This window comes from Lepisosteus oculatus, chromosome 26, assembly GCF_040954835.1.
Source record: "Lepisosteus oculatus isolate fLepOcu1 chromosome 26, fLepOcu1.hap2, whole genome shotgun sequence".
NCBI classification, from domain to species: domain Eukaryota; kingdom Metazoa; phylum Chordata; class Actinopteri; order Semionotiformes; family Lepisosteidae; genus Lepisosteus; species Lepisosteus oculatus.
Genome location: NC_090721.1, coordinates 9924934 through 9942603, shown reverse-complemented (window position 1 = coordinate 9942603; position 17670 = coordinate 9924934). Strand labels below are relative to the sequence as shown.

The 17670-nt window shown below is 54.9% G+C and overlaps 1 protein-coding gene across 3 annotated transcripts in view; it reads left to right on the top strand.

Moving 5' to 3' along the window:
• Positions 1 to 1060: 1060 nt before the first annotated feature.
• Positions 1061 to 17670, top strand: part of LOC102692719 (membrane-associated phosphatidylinositol transfer protein 3) — a 79736-nt gene continuing 63126 nt past the window's right edge. For 2 of the 3 annotated variants that reach the window (XM_069184450.1, XM_069184449.1), the window contains exon 1: positions 1495 to 2820. In XM_069184450.1, the coding sequence (XP_069040551.1) occupies positions 2796 to 2820 (25 nt within the window). In that variant the 5' untranslated portion in view covers positions 1495 to 2795. Of the gene's footprint in view, positions 1111 to 1494; positions 2821 to 17670 lie in introns of those variants that run through there. The other variant, XM_069184451.1, reaches the window with a different exon arrangement.

Here is a 17670-nt window from a genome sequence, read left to right as displayed (position 1 = left end):
GGCTAACCGAATTAAACATCTGAGCACGGCGGAGGAGCTGCACCAGCTCCCAGAGGGGAGCCCGGCTGATGGGCGATGAGATACAGCGACCGCGGTAATGAAAACGACATCGTCTTCGGACGACGCAAGGGCGTGGGGGGGCTGGAGCCCTGGGGCTGGGGAGGTCTTCTGCGTCCGCTACCGGCACGCCCGGCGTCCCGCTCTCCCAACGTCACGCATCTCTCAAACACGGACGCCCAGACCCAGGAGGGGCAGCCGGTCATCGAATCAGCTCAGACTGGTCCCAGGAAGTAAGTTCAAGATAAAGGCATACAACAATGCCAAACAATGCAGGAAATAATGCCGATAACGGCATTGACGTTCACCAGCAGCTCGTTGTCAGATCCACAGTGTAGCAATGTATCAATACGCAACCGACTGGAGTTCCTGAAGCAGAGGGTCACCACTGGCCAGACCCCCGCTGGGCAGGGGCAGACACCACTCAGGCTGGGCATCCTCACCCTGGCGCACAGCAGTGCCCCCTGGTGGCCTTCTGTGCTCCTGTGCGTCCTCTCATTAACGGAAGCCGAGAAGGCTGCCGAAGCCCATTAACAATCCCAGCCCTGCCTTATGGCTACAGCACCTAATTGGAGTCTTAGCAGAGTTAATGCCGTCCTCATTCACTGAGCATACAGACAGAAACCTGTTTTTGATTTCTCTGCTGTTGCTATCCTCTTTTAATTTACCCAGCCAGCCTCCATTCATTGATTTCAAAATCCTTGTTATGCAAGGCCTGGACTTTCTTTATTTCGCTCTAACGTAGACAGGGCTGGATGTTTCCTTCTGGGGCTGCTTTCTGCCCTGTGATTTATAGGGGTTTTAGTGCAACTCCTAATGAAAGCCGCTTGCATCCAGCGCGTTGTTTGCCGGGCAGTGATGAATGAAGCCGCATTAAAAGGCTGATTGTGAAGCAGCGCAGCTGATGAAGGGTCAGCATGATTAACATATAATTAACATGTAGCACAAACTCATCCCTTCTCGGGGCTCAGTTTGGAGCTGGGGCTGGCCTTCCCGTGTCTCACCAGCGAGAATCAGCCATTAGCCAACGCCGGAAAGAGAAACCGAAGAAAGGTGACAAACGAGAAATTGCTCATCTAGAGTGTTTGTTTGGTAGTAGCTATCTCATCCCGCCCGTTTTCTTGAAAGCAGCCAGGTAATCGGCTTCGACAGCGTGCCTGGGCTGCTTGTTTCAGTCTCCCACAACCCTTTGTGTACAGAAGCACCTCCTGTTCTCAGGGCAGTGAAGCGCCGGCGATTGGGGCTCCGTGCCACGCCTAGCTCACTCATTCGGAGCTGAACGAGCTCTCCCGGGGGTTCTTGCTGTACGTCGTTGGGTTTTTAAATTCTTCTTTCGACTACAGCGTATTCGTCGGCCGCAGAAGGTCGAAGTGATTCTAGGAGCGGAGGCACGAGGGGAAGTTTAAGGAAGTGAGCCCAGTCGCGGCTCTCTTCTTGAGCGCTGAGCTACACCGCCTCCGCTCCGCTCCTCTCGGAAATAAACTGTCCGTTTGCGGCAGCCTTGGTGTTGGGGGAAGTGTCAGGCGCTTTCTCCGGTTGCTAACACAGAAATCCACCTACTGTAATTAGCTAATAAAGCACAGCCGCGCGGAAAGAGAGAGAGAGAGTCGGGGCACCTCTAGGAATGTCAGCGAAACCGAAACGCGATTCGGCTGCTCAAGTCGGGAGATCAGGACCGGACAGTTGCGTTTTCTGTCTTCTGATGCCTCTTTCCTGCGTAAATGCACTTCGTTTTTAAAAAGAACGTCGCTGAATTTTAGTTAAGAAGGGAGAAAAGGCGTCTTATTCCTGCGTATCCGTGTTTCGCGTGTTTTAAAATGAAACACAAACAAAATAAGAGACTTTGCACAAAACGTGAACTTTCTTCTAAGTAGAAATGAGGAGAAATTAAGAAACCAGAACCGAAATGCGTTGTATTAGAAATCATGTGTGTAACGGGTTCAAGTGTTTATTGGAGGTAGATGTTAAGAGTTTTTAATCTCGGGTTTCGGAATCGCGCTGGGTCGGGATTGTTCCGGTCGGTCCAGTAGCGACCAGATGTCCAAGCCCGGCTCAGGTGCGCGAGGCAGCCCGAGCGACAGGCGTCCCGTTGCAATTAAGAAATAAGATCTCCGGCGCGCACGAAACCCAGACCGAAGAATCCTGTCGCTGTCTTGTCACTGCGCAGTTCTGCAAACTGTTCAGGAAAAGGCAGTTCTGGGAAATTGAGGTGGTGGTGGTGTTGGTGTTGTTTTTTTTTTCATAGGCTAAAGGCGTGAAAGCGGGCTCGCTGCTGGCTGTCGAGAGCCCCGGGGATCAATCCCAATGAATTTACTGCTCATACAATTTTAATCGGCTCGCTGACAGATGTCGCCGCGGAAGTGTATGACAGACAAACGCGTTGGCTGATGTGAAACAGCCGTCACGGGATTGAAAGACAGAGGTTCGGGGGGACGCAGCTCGCGGAGCCGCCGCTAGAGGCCCTCCGAGCCCGGCCGTGCAGGAGCGACGCTTCCCCGCTGTCAAGGGGGGGGGGCGGAGGGAGCGAGAAGGAGCCGGAGCCGCAGCCGTGCACAGAGCGCGCTGCCCCTGCCGCCGGTGAGCACGAGGCCAGGCGGCGCTGTGACCCGGAGCCCAGGCGCGGGGGGCCACCGCGCGGCGCGGTGCCGGAGCCGGGGGGAGGGAGGTGCGCGCACACTCGCTTGCAGAACAGCCCCGGAGACGCCGGCTCTTCCATCTGGTCTCCGCCGCCAGACGGGATGGCTAAGGAATCCACGGCCAAGGGTAAGAAGCGCTTGCGGCTTTTCCTTTTTTAAGAAAGGAGGAGTTTTGTTTGTTGTTGTTGTTTTGTGTGTGTGTGCGCGCCCGTGGTCACAGGTAGCACGGGTCGCTCTTGCCCACGAGCGGACAGACGTGCACGCAGGCTGACACCTCGCTCCGCGCGGAGCGGGACTGCTGGAATGCAGCGCCCCGCGGGGCGCGAGCGGGTCGGGGGGTCCGTGACCGCAGTGGGGGGCTGTGGGGACTGGCGAAGGGGTGAGCCCGGCTCTCCGTGTGGAGCGGAGACGGCAGAGGTGGAGTGACAGTACGCGGACTTCATTTCTGTCCTGCTACTTCCAGTTATGTGATGAAACCGTTCAATGTTGTGTTTCAGTTTGCTGCTGTTTTTGGGGTTTTTTTTCACGCGAGCGTGGAGAGCAGTTACGGTGCTTGTCTACATGTACACGAATCGTGCCAGCGGGCATTTGTCGGCACACTTTCGTTTCCCCACGAGCGGATGGAGCCGAATACACAGCTCACCCTTCATGCGCAAAAGAAAACACACGCCCACACACAGCCTCCCAGCCGCACGCACGGGTGCACTTCTTCGAAGCGCCCCTTTGGTGTCTCTTCAATGAGCTTTTGCACAAGTCTTGAAATCTCCCCTGCACGGTGGGGCGGGGGGGGAGGCGCGCGCACGCACCCTGCCCTTGGCCGTGCAGGAAGCGCGAGGGGGTTGTCGCCAAGCTGACCTGCGAACGGCACGAGCGCCCGGGCAGATCCCCGTGCGGGTGCGGCGGGGCGCGAGAGAGGAAGCTCCCGTCCGAATTCCTGTATGTGGGTGTCGGTCCGCAACCCACTGACGATGAGCTCGTTGACCACTTCGTCCACCTGCTCTGGTGCTCGGAATGGCTGAACAGGGACAGCCACAGCTCAGGAGAGCTTAGCTCCGGTCCGGCACCCACCGTTCAGTGCAAACGGGCGGCGGCGGTCACCTGCACCGGTCCACCCGGGACCAGGCTCCGGCCGCCCGGCGCAGAGTTCGGCTCCATTTATATTCGAAGCGGGTCGTTTGTGTCGGAGTTCACACGCACATGTCGCAAAAAAAATAAAATAATCATGGACGTCATGTATTGAATGATCTCGGCGGAAGGGCGCAAAGACCTGCGCTCGTTATCTAACGCAACAGCTTCTTCTCGGAGTTCCAATCAGATAGGGAAGTTAATACTTCATTACCATCGTCAAGACGTTGAGCTTTCTCCCGTCTTCATAGCGGAGGAGACGGAGCAAAGAGCGCTTTGTAGCAATCGTGTCGGGGGTTTAAAACAGGCAGGCTTTCACAGGCGAGAAGTGTTTCTGCAACGTGCGGAGATTTCCCTGAAGCAGCACTAAAATCTTAAGAGGCAGTTCTCTATGCACTTTCGCGGCATCACTAAAGCCGGGCTCAAATGAGAGCTTTGGAGTGAAAGAAGGCATCTGTGAAGTGGATCTCTGGAGTCCGGGCGAGGCTCCGCAGATCGGCTGTAGCGGCGCCCGGTGAGAGGAGACTCAGGGGCGTGTCCGTGTCCTTGTTCGCGGCCCGTTTGTGTCTCGCTGGCACCTGGCTCCGTCTTTTCGGATGAGACGTTAAACCGAGGTCCTGACTCTTCGTGGTCATTAAAGGCATTTCTCAAGAAGAAGAGTAGGGAGTTATCCCCTTGTCTGGGCCAAATTTCCCCTCTTGGCCTTTACTGTGGCTCTAAATTGTCCCCATGTATAATTGGCTTGCTCTTGCCCTGCGATGGACTGGCGTCCTGTCCAGGGCGTACCCTGCCTTTCGCCTCTTGCTTGCCAGGTAGGCTCCAGCTTCTCGCGACACTGTATGGTATAGAGTGGTTTGGCACATGACATAACACTTGGCTGAGGGCCGACCTCCTGGCCAGAGGACGAGGGGGCTGGGAGCCCCCTGCAGAGTGAGGGGTGACCCAGGGGCAGCTGCAGAGGGGGAGGTGGGGTGCACAAAGAGGTGTGCGAGGGAGAGAAGGGGGTCCCGTCCAGTATTTACAGTGGAAATGTCATCGGGGTGATTGCTAATTACTGAGTGTGACCGAACTTGGCTGTTGTCATCCCCCACCTTTTCCAATCGCTGTTTTGGGGGGTGTAGGGTCATCGGCCATCCAGAGAGGTCACCCACTCTCCAGGCCCTGCTTTGCTTCACATCGGAGGTCAGATAACACCAGGCTCCAAAGGGGTAACGGTGCTGTTTCAAAAAAATGCAAGGCCCAAAGAGCTTAGAAATATGTTGGTGGACTGTGACAGTCCAGAATGTCCCGCCCTGGTCCAGCCTCTCAGAGTCCTGGGCAGGGACCTGTCTTCACCCTTCCCCAAGCAGGGTCCTCTGCCCAGGGAGCCAGCCAGCCAGTCTCTCGTGCGATCAGGAGTGCTGAGTAACTCGTCCCGCAGGGTGCACGTTGCTTTCTGACGCATTCTCCAGTGGGGGTGGGGGTTTAGACTGCAAAACTTTCAGCGCAGGGCGTGAATTAGCTGTGAGCAACATCCACTTTATTCCCGTCGAATGCTGCCGGTACCCTAGATCCGAAAAACCCTGCAGGCCGTAGAACTCCCTCCGGAGTGGGAAATAAATGGGGTGCCTTTTCCATTTTCTTAATGGCGGATTTCCCGGAAGCCCAATTTAATTATTTTTTTAAAAAAATCCGCAGAGGAAAAAATCATTGCGGGCCGATCCCCCCCCTGCGCACTGGTCACAAGAGAGCCCCCCCACACTCCTGCCAGTGTGGACAGTGGAAATACAGCAGGACTCCGAGGAGGGGGCTCAGTGTTTGATGGCCCTCGAGTGAGCCTCTCCCGGCTTTTAGCGCCCACTCATGTCTGTCATGCTGCTAATCAATGGGTTAAGGACTGTAATTGCTGTGATTCGCAAAACGGTGATCTGATATTTCCCTGGATTCAAAAATAAAATGGTGCTTGTTCATTTTCGTGCATTGGCCGTAAACAGACGATGAGTTATTCCCAGGGCGCCAGGTTTCAGTGCTGCAGAGGATTTCGTTAATGCGAGCATGAATAAGCACATTGATGTATTCTCCGGGAGGTGCGGACCCCCCCTCCCCAGCTCTCTGAGGGGGGAGGATGCTCCGGTCCTGTCCGGGGACTGCGAGGGTAACCTGTCCTCGGGCAGCCCCAGAGCTGCCCACCACAGCAGGCGTGGGCAGGCTTGGCACCTCCTGGGTCGTCTATCCCCCCTGGGCACCTACAGGCCCCCTTCACCTTGTTGTTGGCTGGGAAACCTGCCTGAGTGTGGCTTCCCAGGACTGGGGGGGGACAGGGGAACAGCAAGTTGTTCCCCCCGGACGGCCGGATGCCGAATGATCTAGGTTGAGGATATTAATGATCAGCTAAACACGTCAGGGGCTGCCTGGGATATACACAGGGTGCAGCCCTGGGCTGGACGTCATTCCGGACTATTGCTGCGAAGCTCAAGGCGAGATGTGTGGGTCTGATCTTATTTTATTTTTTCCCGTCACTTTGAATTTTAACAGCTACAGCGGAAACGAGCTCGGAGGGGGAGACCTCAAGCCACAGATACAGTCTGGGCAGCTCAAAGTGTGGGCGTGCTGACGGAGCAAATGTAACGCCTAGAACGAAAATAAAACCTGATAAACGTAGCGTCTTGGTTAAAGACAGCCAGGCTGTCACCGTCAGGGGCCTGTGTGAGTGCTGGAACACGACGATGTAATACTGATGCCTGTGTGGTCCAAGGTCCTCAGTGCAGGGACGCTGGCTCTTGCTGTTGCTCGAGTCAGGTCCTGTGCTGACGGCGACCTCTGACCTCCGACCTCCGACCTGTGACCTGGGAGAAACCAGTGCAGGCCTCACCCAGCCCTCTTCCCTTCCTCAGCTTCCTGCAGCCTTATCACCTGGGGAAAGGTGTAGACTTGTTCTGTGGGACGGATTAATTAATGAGCTGAAAGGAGGGATCTTGCTGTTGTAGGAGGTCGGTCGTCACGTGTGAGGGTGGTGGCCCTAGCCACTGTTCTCCGTGCTCCCCCTTTCTGTAGGGCATGCTGGGGGAGTGTGTTTGCACACATGTCTCTCAGCTGGCTCCTGCCAGCTCTGCAGCACAGCCACGTTACCCATCACACCCACACCGGCCCCAGGCAGGCCAGCGCCTGGCAGAGGGGCTCATCTGTGCAGTTCGCTGGACACAGCGTGAACAGAGCGCATCCGAAAGGTCAGAGGCGTTGCAAGCCGAGGCACAGGGAGCTATATCTGTCCTTCGCCAAAGGCGTGAAAGTAATTAAGCTCCAAACAATTGAACGCATCTTGGCATCCAGAATTATTGAGTGCTCAAGCGAAGGAAGAAATATTGTATGTGAGGTGTTTGTAAATACGAGAGCCCTGCGCTGTTGGCAGTGGCCATTTTTACAATTGATTTCTGCTCGCTAATTAAATTTCAGAAATGTGACTGAAGGCCGCTTTTTTTGTTTTAAGAAGCGCAAACGCTAGACTGAATTCTCTTTTAATGAAGGTTAATGGCACCGAGTGTTTATTCATTCATGCGTTTGTGAACCTCTCTTCTGCGTTTGTGCTAGGCTGCAGAGAGGGAGGGTGTGGAGAAAAATCAGGTTTTGGAGACCGATGCAGGGCCTGTTTTGTCACATTTTTTAGCACTTAAGATAATAAGAAAATTAGCCCAGCGCTCCCCGAGAGATTAATTTACTGTGTTCCATTTGCCTGAAACGTTCCATTAAAAGAATGACCCCGCTTGGCAAAGAACTGCTAGTGCAGTTAAAAAAATGCTCTCTCGTTTGTCGGACATGATGCGAGCAGATCTGGGTCTCTGGAGTTTTTCTGCTCTCCTCTCACTGCTCTTCTGTGGATCTCTCAGACGCCTGATGAAGGGAAAGAGGAGCGAATCTGACAGCCCAGGGCCGAGACGTCAGGGTCCCCGGGGGGGGTCAGTGTGTCTCCAGGATTGCCTTTTAACAGCCCGGGTCTTAACGAACCAAACCAGCTCGTTAAGCTGGTGGGATTAATTGAACCGATTTGCCGACTTTCCCCAGCTCCTCGGGTGCTGGGGCTGTGAGGAGCCCAGTCGGACACCGCCTGCCTGGAAGGGGCAAGCTCCTGTTCTGTTGGTTTTTGATCTGTCAATGCCCTGCGTAGAACTCAGGGCTGCCCCATTATATGCAGCCAGGAGGGAATGTTTATCCATATATGGTGCAGAACACACTCACTAGATGTTTATCAACCACTTCCCTGGCAGACAGAAGTCATCTTTTTTTAGCAGATTTAATAAATAAGTCTGAGCTCATCCATCTCTGTGTGTACACAACTGTTTTTAAGTAGACTGAAATAGGGGTGAGCTCGATGCCCATGGGCAGCTGGAATGGGATAAGGGAAGCAGGGCAATGCAGTGATCTCAGCGGCCTCTTCTCTGTCCCTGCCCCCCCCAGGCTAGGCTGCCCAGAGCTGCCCTAAGCTTGTCTTTCACGCACAGCTGCTGGGAAGAGTAAATGGGCGTAAAGTGACTGTTTCAACAGCACTGTGGGCTCCTGTGTGAAGATCGCTTAAGAGCCCCGTGAAAAGCTGCTATAAGAATGCTTAGCCTCCGTCATTATTAAACTGACAAACCGGCGGTTGTTTCAGGTTCCTCTGAGGTGGCATATGGATCGGTCTCTCCCGCTCTCTCGCACTGCCAGTCAGTGCTGCAAGGGGTGTCTCTCTGGATACCGGCAGCATGAGCAGGGTTGTGTGGGATGTGGTTACCAGAGAGCGATGGAGAGAGTGTGTCCAAGGTCAGAGCAGAGTCGCTGAGAGAGGGGAGGCAGTAAGAGGCAGTAAGAGGCTAACGGAAGCATTAACTGAGGCACTGGGAGAGAGGCAGTGTGGGCTAGTGGTTAGAGCTGAGGCACTGGGAGAGAGGCAGTGTGGGCTAGTGGTTTGAGCTGAGGCACTGGGAGAGAGGCAGTGTGGGCTAGGGGTTAGAGCTGAGGCACTGGGAGAGAGGCAGTGTGGGCTAGTGGTTAGAGCTGAGGCACCGGGAGAGAGGCAGCGTGGGCTAGTGGTTAGAGCTGAGGCACCGGGAGAGAGGCAGCGTGGGCTAGGGGTTAGAGCTGAGGCACTGGGAGAGAGGCAGTGTGGGCTAGTGGTTAGAGCTGAGGCACTGGGAGAGAGGCAGTGTGGGCTAGTGGTTAGAGCTGAGGCACTGGGAGAGAGGCAGTGTGGGCTAGTGGGTAGAGCTGAGGGTACCTAGGGGTATTTGCCTGGTATTTACAGCTTGGAAAGTGGAATTTATTTCTTCCCAGCGTTTCGAACCAAGAGCCCCTGCTGCTTGTAAAATCTGCTGTGGAGATGTTGATGAGTGCAATCCCATCATCTGGTCTTGTTGAAGGATCAGCGTGCCTGAAAGATACATGCAAATTGTCTGCCCCTGGGAGCCACAGGGCTGTGCTAGGAGCGGAGCTTTTTAAATGGCTGTTCTGCGGTCGTCCCCGCTGACGTCAAAGATAAAACTATCCCGTCCTTTCACGTGCTGGGCTGCCTTAAGTGCTCCAGAGCTGCCGTGTGTCAGAAGCGCAGAGAGGCAGACGGCAGGGAGGAAAGGGAAGGGAACACAAACGCACCGAAAACACGTTCTGCCCCTGCCTCTCGCTGCTTGAGCAGCTTCACCGCAGCGCCAGGCTCTGCCGGGGCGGGCAGAGGCTGGGATCGGCGGCGCCGCTGGCCTGCAGCGTGTGAGGATAGAACCGAATCTCGACGCTGCCCTGCTGTTCTCGTGATCACAGCTGACAGCTCTTTAATAAACTGTACCGGCGGTGGTTCAGACTTTTGTCGTGCAGCAAGTGTCTATCTGCCTTTGCCCTGCTGCGACATTGTCTCGACCTCTCCGTGCCCGCAGGGCAGTTCGCCTGGGCGCGCCGCCGTCTTTCTGACGCAGAGAGGACCGGCGCCAGTGCCTGGCGCTCGGAGAGACACACCTGTGGCTCAGGGCGGTGACTGCTTTAATGAGAAGGCTGCGGTGTGGAGGGGGGAGGGGAGCCGGATTCCAGGACGGAGGGTTGCGGGTTCTAGTCCCGCGCCCTCGAACAAGGAACTTTGCCTCTCCAGGAGCTGCACAGCTTAAACTTAATTGGGTGTCCAGGCCGTTGCTGGGAATGAGAATGTGCTCTCCATCGACAGGCCTATATTGAAATAGATCGGAAAGCAGGTTTTGCCAGGAGTGAACGCTCTGCATCTTGCTCATTTGCCGTCCGAGACGCGTGCAATGGGAAATATTTGGATTCAAATAGATCTCAGAAGTACCAGGAGCGAAGCAGCTGGGAGCTCCCGTTCACCGCTGCTCTGCCTGGCCCGTGAAGCCTTGTGAGCAGGGCCGGTCTCTGCAGGGCCTGGCCGCTTGCTGGTGCTCTCCAGAGGCCCAAGCAGGTTTTGGATTCGGGCAGCGTACGGGCTAGCTCCCCCAGACTCTGTAACAGCTTTTTCTCGCAGGCTGTCAGGCTCCTCAACACCCTGGGATCTGCGTGCACCTACTCCAATTCCAGAAACTCCCCCCAGGGTTTTTGTGTCTATTCTATTATGTATTAGCCTGAGTCATTTGCACTATTTGCACTTTGCACTATGTGTATCCCGTCTACAATGTCTATGTCAGTGCCCTGTGTGTATTTGCACCATGGACCAGGAGGAACCTCCTTGTATATGGCTACTTATCTACTTGTATATGGCTGGAATGACGAATGAGCTTGAGCAAGTCTCCAGGCAGTATGGCCCGGAGTCTGACCCCCTCTGTGTCTTTCCGGATGGCTCACTGTTGGCTGTTGGCGAGAGCTGCCCCGATGCCCCCAGTCAGCGCCAACTCTCCCGGAGGATTGTGGGACTTCAGGTTGTTCGGAAGGACGTGGCTGTCGGCGGGAAGGGCAACAGCGCCTTCCTGTGGTGGGGTCCCATGTCCTGGGGCCCTGATCCATGCTGTGAGCAGGGAGCCAAGTGGGGGAGCAAGGGGCGATTGCAAATGTGGGGGGGTTGTGAAGAAGGAGACGGGAAGATGAAGCTGGTCAGCGAGCCCGAATGCTCCGTCTCAGAACCAGGAAAAGGGGGAGTGGGTCAACATGCAGCAATGTAGCCAGCCATGTAGTCCGGATGTAGGTCCAAACAGGACCGAGCTGCTGCAGGTGAAGAAACCCCCCCCCCGGCCTCTGTCTTCATCAGCTCCCTTCGATCCGAGCAAGTTATTGTTGTCGCTCCGCTCTTCGGTCTTAATTACATCTGCCACCAGCCGCTGCCTCTCGCGCCCTCTCTCCCTCTCTCTCCCTGTGCTTGGGAGTGCGACGACAGGCTCCGTGGGGATTTTCCAGCTGTCATTGTTTGCCGAGATAAAGGGCGCCGCAGTGCAACCGGAGCATTCCTTGCCTCTAGGTGTAGGGCGATGGGGAGCAGGAAGTTAAAACCCAGCTGACCGCAGGAAGTCAAGGCCCTCTTGTCCATGGGCAGTCCAGACAAGGCGTCTGACGTGTCCGTTATAATCTCCGCAAGCCTGAGAGCAGACACCGCCTCCTGTGTTAGTTAAGCAGCGTCCAGCGTGCCTCCTAATTTGGCCGCCCTAATTGGACAACTGCATTGCCACAGCTGTGGGGTTAGGTCCGGCACTTGCACAATAGGACCAATGGGACCACACTCCCCACGCACAGTGACGGTGCCCACCAGAGGGCGCTATACTGGCTCAGCGGTGTGCCCCTGGTAGCTTGTGTGCGTCTTCCAGGGGCCGCTGTGAGGTCGGCGCCCTCTTCAGGTGTGGACCCGCTGAGACTTTCCTGCCTGGCACCTGCTCGCTGCTCACTTTGTTAGTCTCATTTTCTGGAGAGACCTTCTCTTTGTCACCTCCAGTGTTTCTGTGCCCAAGTTTCACATAATAATAATAATAATAATAATAATAATTGCTCACACTTATATAGCGCTTTTCTGGACACTCCATTTAAAGCGCTTTACAGGTAATGGGGACTCCCCTCCACCACCAATGTGCAGCCCCACCTGGATGATGTGACGGCAGCCATAGTGCGCCAGAACGCTCACCACACATCAGCTCTCAGTGGGGGGAGAGCAGAGTAATGTAGTCAATTCATAGAGGGGGATTATTAGGAGGCCATGATTGGTAAGGACCAATGGGAAATTTGGCCAGGACGCCGGGGTTACACCCCTACTCTTTTCGAGAAACGCTCTGGGATTTTTAACCCACAGAGAGTCAGGACCTCGGTTTTACGTGCCTGTTAACAGTATAGTGTCCCCATCATTATACTGGAGCATTAGGACCCACACAGACCACAGGGTGAGCGCCCCCTGCTGGCCCCACGAGCACCTCTTCCAGCAGCAACCTTAGTTTTTCCCAGGAGGTCTCCCATCCAGGTACTGACCATAATCCATCCAGCTTCCCGTTCTAGTTTTTCCCATTCACAGTACAGGCCTGAAGCCGCCACTCAGTGCTGGAGTTAAAGCCCTTGATCGGCAAGAGTCAGAGTTCCTGTTCAGCTCCTTTTTCTAAAAAATCCGAATAGGCACTTAATCTTTTAATATAGTCCGGGATTTATGACTGACTGGCTGAACAAACGAACAGATCTTTGCGTGGTTCAGGAATTGCATGCTACTGAAGCACAGCTGCTCTTGTTAAGGGCTGTGCACGCAGGCACTGTTTCTGACAAGCTGTCTGCGTGTCTCCGAGACCTTATTCATCTGAGAGATACACAGCGCATGAATAAATAAGAGATGAGTGTGCCCACGATGCCGGCAGAGGCAGGGATGTGTGCACAGGCTGGGAGCTGTCGGTGGGCTCACGGGCCAGGCTGGCGTCTGTATGTAGCGCACGTATATCCGATGCGCAGAAAAAAAAGGAACATTAGGCCTTTTGGTAAAATAATGGCTTTCTGCATTTTGTTTTCCAACAAAAAACTTTATTTCACAAGTCACCTTACAGTGAGTACATATTCTAATGAGCCAAAAGAGCTCTACTCAATTAAAGAAGTGTTGGGATGCTTGTCATTTTCAGCCTGTGAAAGTGGTTGCCGGGGCTGGATTTGTCAGTAAAAGTGACCCTCCAAGTCCTACCACTGCTGTCTGTGCCTTTTCCCTGTCCTGGCTCTGAAACTGCGGTCACCCAGTCCTCCGCAGGAGCTCAAAAGAACAGGTTTTTCCTCCTTAATCCCTGTACAGGGCCCACAGTCCCTTCCAGCACTCCTTCCTTGCTGCATTTTAGCCACAGATAAGCAAAAATTACCATCTTCCAGGAGCCCCCCCCCTTCCTAGCTGGGCCTTGTCTCTTGTGACTCTGCGGTTCAGGAGCGATTTGGATCCTCCCTGCGCTGTTGTAGTGATGATCCGACCTCAGGAACTGGACCTCGCGCTTGTCCGCTTGTATGTTTTCCCAGTCTGTGGACTGGGTCTGTGCAGTGTGGAACTGGTTCTGTTTCTGTGTCCAGATTTCGCACAGGCAGGGCACTCTGGGTAAACTGATTTTGACTGAGCCGTATGGAGCCTGGCTGTTATAACATTCATACCTCTTTATGATCATTCTTTTCCACCACTTAATTGGGTGCGGATGTTTCTGTAATAACTCGGATTCTTTCCCATCACCTAACTCTTAACTTGGAGCCCTAAACCACAGCTTTAACCCTTCAGCATGAACTCTGACCTCTCGTGCCTCCGATGGGCTGTTTGGAGCAGTAGTGCTGAATGTTTTGGTAATGTCTTATGTCTCTGTTATAAACAGTGCTCTGGAAGGGCATTCGGCCGGCTGCGTAAGCCTGCTTCGGAGGACGCTTGCTTGAACATTTTTAAAATAATAAAACAGAATTGCCAATTATTTTTTTTGTTACACCCAGCCCTGTGTTTTTCGCTGCACTGAGCCCCTGACCTCACACCTTCACGCCACTTGATTTTTAACACCTCACAGACAGCAGGCTCGAAAGGCAGGCCTATATATATATATTCTGCAGGGGTGCTGGTGTATGATTTTCTTTTTTTTTAATTGCAAAAATAGTCTTGTTTGGCTCCACTGAGGTTTTATTCAACCTGCCTCCCCTACTTTGTCTCTGCCCGAGCAAGCTGTCTCTCCTTATTCCATCCACAGTGATTCAGAAATTGGTGGTTCAGGGAGGTTAATATTTCAATTCTTGCAAAATTGTTGTTTCTTGCCTTGTTTGCATAATGATCTGGCTGGAACAGGGAGCTAAAAATAGCTTGTGTACGAGAGGCAGTGACTGTCAGAAGGCCCCGCTCTCCTCGAGCTCCAGTATTAATGGGCTTACTGTGAGCTTTTCTTCAGTAACAATTTTCAAATCTTTTATTTATCGATTTGTTTAAACTTTCATGTGGCTGTATATTTTCTATTTCCATTTTACATTCAGCATTTTATCAGATTTTGTAGATGTAGACTGCTAAATTGAGATTTAAAAAGATACAGAAAAGAAAAGAGCTGTGTGCTGGGGGTCTGGGCTGTGTGCTGGGGGTCTGGGCTGTGTGGCAGAGCTCAGGAGCTGTGTGCTGGGGGTCTGGGCTGTGCTGGAGCCCAGGAGCTGTGTGCTGGAGCCCAGGAGCTGTGTGCTGGAGCCCAGGAGCTGTGTGCTGGAGCCCAGGAGCTGTGTGCTGGAGCTCAGGAGCTGTGTGCTGGAGCTCTGGACTGTGTTCTGGAGTTCAGGAGCTGTGTGCTGGGGGTCTGGGCTGTGTGCTGAGCTCAGGAGCTGTGTGCTGGGGGTCTGGGCTGTGTGCTGGAGCTCAGGAGCTGTGTGCTGGAGCTCAGGAGCTGTGTGCTGGGGGTCTGGGCTGTGTGGCAGAGCTCAGGAGCTGTGTGCTGGGGGTCTGGGCTGTGCTGGAGCCCAGGAGCTGTGTGCTGGAGCCCAGGAGCTGTGTGCTGGAGCCCAGGAGCTGTGTGCTGGAGCTCTGGACTGTGTTCTGGAGTTCAGGAGCTGTGTGCTGGGGGTCTGGGCTGTGTGCTGAGCTCAGGAGCTGTGTGCTGGGGGTCTGGACTGTGTGCTGGAGTTCAGGAGCTGTGTGCTGGGGGTCTGGGCTGTGTGCTGAGCCCAGGAGCTGTGTGCTGGAGCTCAGGAGCTGTGTGCTGGGGGTCTGGACTGTGTTCTGGAGTTCAGGAGCTGTGTGCTGGGGGTCTGGGCTGTGTGCTGAGCTCAGGAGCTGTGTGCTGGGGGTCTGGACTGTGTGCTGGAGTTCAGGAGCTGTGTGCTGGGGGTCTGGGCTGTGTGCTGAGCCCAGGAGCTGTGTGCTGGAGCTCAGGAGCTGTGTGCTGGGGGTCTGGACTGTGTTCTGGAGTTCAGGAGCTGTGTGCTGGGGGTCTGGGCTGTGTGCTGAGCTCAGGAGCTGTGTGCTGGGGGTCTGGACTGTGCTCTGGAGTTCAGGAGCTGTGTGCTGGGGGTCTGGGCTGTGTGCTGAGCCCAGGAGCTGTGTGCTGGAGCTCAGGAGCTGTGTGCTGGGGGTCTGGACTGTGTTCTGGAGTTCAGGAGCTGTGTGCTGGGGGTCTGGGCTGTGTGCTGAGCTCAGGAGCTGTGTGCTGGGGGTCTGGACTGTGTTCTGGAGTTCAGGAGCTGTGTGCTGGGGGTCTGGACTGTGTTCTGGAGTTCAGGAGCTGTGTGCTGGGGGTCTGGGCTGTGCTGGAGCCCAGGAGCTGTGTGCTGGAGCCCAGGAGCTGTGTGCTGGAGCTCTGGACTGTGTTCTGGAGTTCAGGAGCTGTGTGCTGGGGGTCTGGGCTGTGTGCTGGAGTTCAGGAGCTGTGTGCTGGGGGTCTGGGCTGTGTGCTGAGCTCAGGAGCTGTGTGCTGGGGGTCTGGGCTGTGTGCTGGAGCTCAGGAGCTGTGTGCTGGGGGTCTGGGCTGTGTGCTGAGCTCAGGAGCTGTGTGCTGGAGCTCAGGAGCTGTGTGCTGGGGGTCTGGGCTGTGTGCTGGAGCTCAGGAGCTGTGTGCTGGAGCTCAGGAGCTGTGTGCTGGGGGTCTGGGCTGTGTGCTGGAGCCCAGGAGCTGTGTGCTGGAGCTCAGGAGCTGTGTGCTGGAGCTCTGGACTGTGTGCTGGAGCTCTGGACTGTGTGCTGGAGTTCAGGAGCTGTGTGCTGGGGGTCTGGGCTGTGTGCTGGAGTTCAGGAGCTGTGTGCTGAGCTCAGGAGCTGTGTGCTGGGGGTCTGGGCTGTGTGCTGAGCTCAGGAGCTGTGTGCCAGGACATGTGGCGAGTTCAGGAGGTAGTGAGCTCAGTAGGTAGAAAAAATATTTCCAGACCTTTACATGCCAGGAATAAGGGTGAAAATGTCTGATTTTGTATTTGTTATCTTTTAATTCTGGAAGAATTCCAGGTGTTGGTCTGTGACTAATTTTGTGCTAAAGGCTTTGCTGGAAAAAAGAAGCCTTCTTCATTTTGCAAAGAGAAAAATGCAGCTGTAAAATAGGCTGCCATCGGCGATAATTGGAAATTAGCACCTAATGAGATAATTTGCAATTTTTCACATTTGAACATGTATAGAGACAGTATCTGCTGACATTTTGCAAATAAATATATGCAACTGTGTCTGCTAGGAAATTAAAATAATTAACTGTTTTTTTTGAAAGCATTGGAGTCTTTTTTTAAATAAAAATTGCTGGGGTGCTTATTTGTAAAATGGGGCAAATGAAATACTAAATCAAAGGTGAGAGGGAAACAGTTGGTTCACCTCAGACCCGGATGCAGAATATTAAGCGGTGCAGTAGAATGCACACAGCGCCGGGGGGGCATGCCCAAAGCTGTCCTGTCTGCACCCTGGCAGTAAGCATGAGGTCAAGAAGTCCAGTCTGGCCCGGTCCAGTCTGGAGGCTGCCGGTGGTGAGGTCAGTTAGGTCCAGTCTGACCCAGTCCACTGGGCCTGCAGGCTGCCGGCGGTGAGGTCCAGTCTGGCCCGGTCCACTGGGCCTGCAGGCTGCCGGCGGTGAGGTCCAGTCTGGCCCGGTCCACTGGGCCTGCAGGCTGCCGACGGTGAGGTCCAGTCTGGCCCGGTCCACTGGGCCTGCAGGCTGCCGACGGTGAGGTCCAGTCTGGCCCGGTCCACTGGGCCTGGAGGCTGCCGGCGGTGAGGTCGGTGAGGTCCAGTCTGGCCTGGTCCACTGTGCCTGCGGGCTGCCGGCGGTGAGGTCGGTGAGGTCCAGTCTGGCCCGGTCCACTGTGCCTGCGGGCTGCCGGCGGTGAGGTCGGTGAGGTCCAGTCTGGCCCGGGCCACCTGGCGAGGCCACTGGGTTACTTGCTTAAGCTGCTGGACTTTAGCAGAATGTAGGAGAATGGTGGACCAATGTCTATTTGTCCCGTCATGCTTCCTCTTCCTGCTGAGATGAAATTCTTGGCCCGGGGTTCGTGCCTGATGGACTCTGAAAGCAGCAGTCCTTGTTTAGGATCCTGCTACCTGAACAGCAGTTTCTGCATGGGGGCTGTGTGTTGAGTTCAGACTGCCGTACAGCGAACACCTGCACTAGTGTCTCGTGTGTGCTAGACCCACGGTCAGCAGGAAGCTTGTTTCAGACCTCATCAGCCTGTGTGGCTCAGGCTGAGCCCCCAGACGGGAGCCTTTCCAAGATCCACACCTGGTTTGCTCCAGGCTTGATAGACCTCTTGCCCTCGTCTCCACTGCCTGCACACATGCCCCCGCGAGATCGGGCCGCGCGGATCTGGGGCTCTGCAAGCACGGGCAGCTCCAGTCGCACACTCGGGGTCGGGGTCTCCGCCCGCACACCCCGAACCTCTCTGGAACATCCCGCCTGACGGTCACTTGGAGCGAGGGGAGAGTTCCGCTGTCTGGAGCGGCGCTCCAATCCAGGGTGCGTCCGCCCTGTGGCCCTGGCGGTCTGAGCCATTCCCTTCCCTTGTCCCCCGA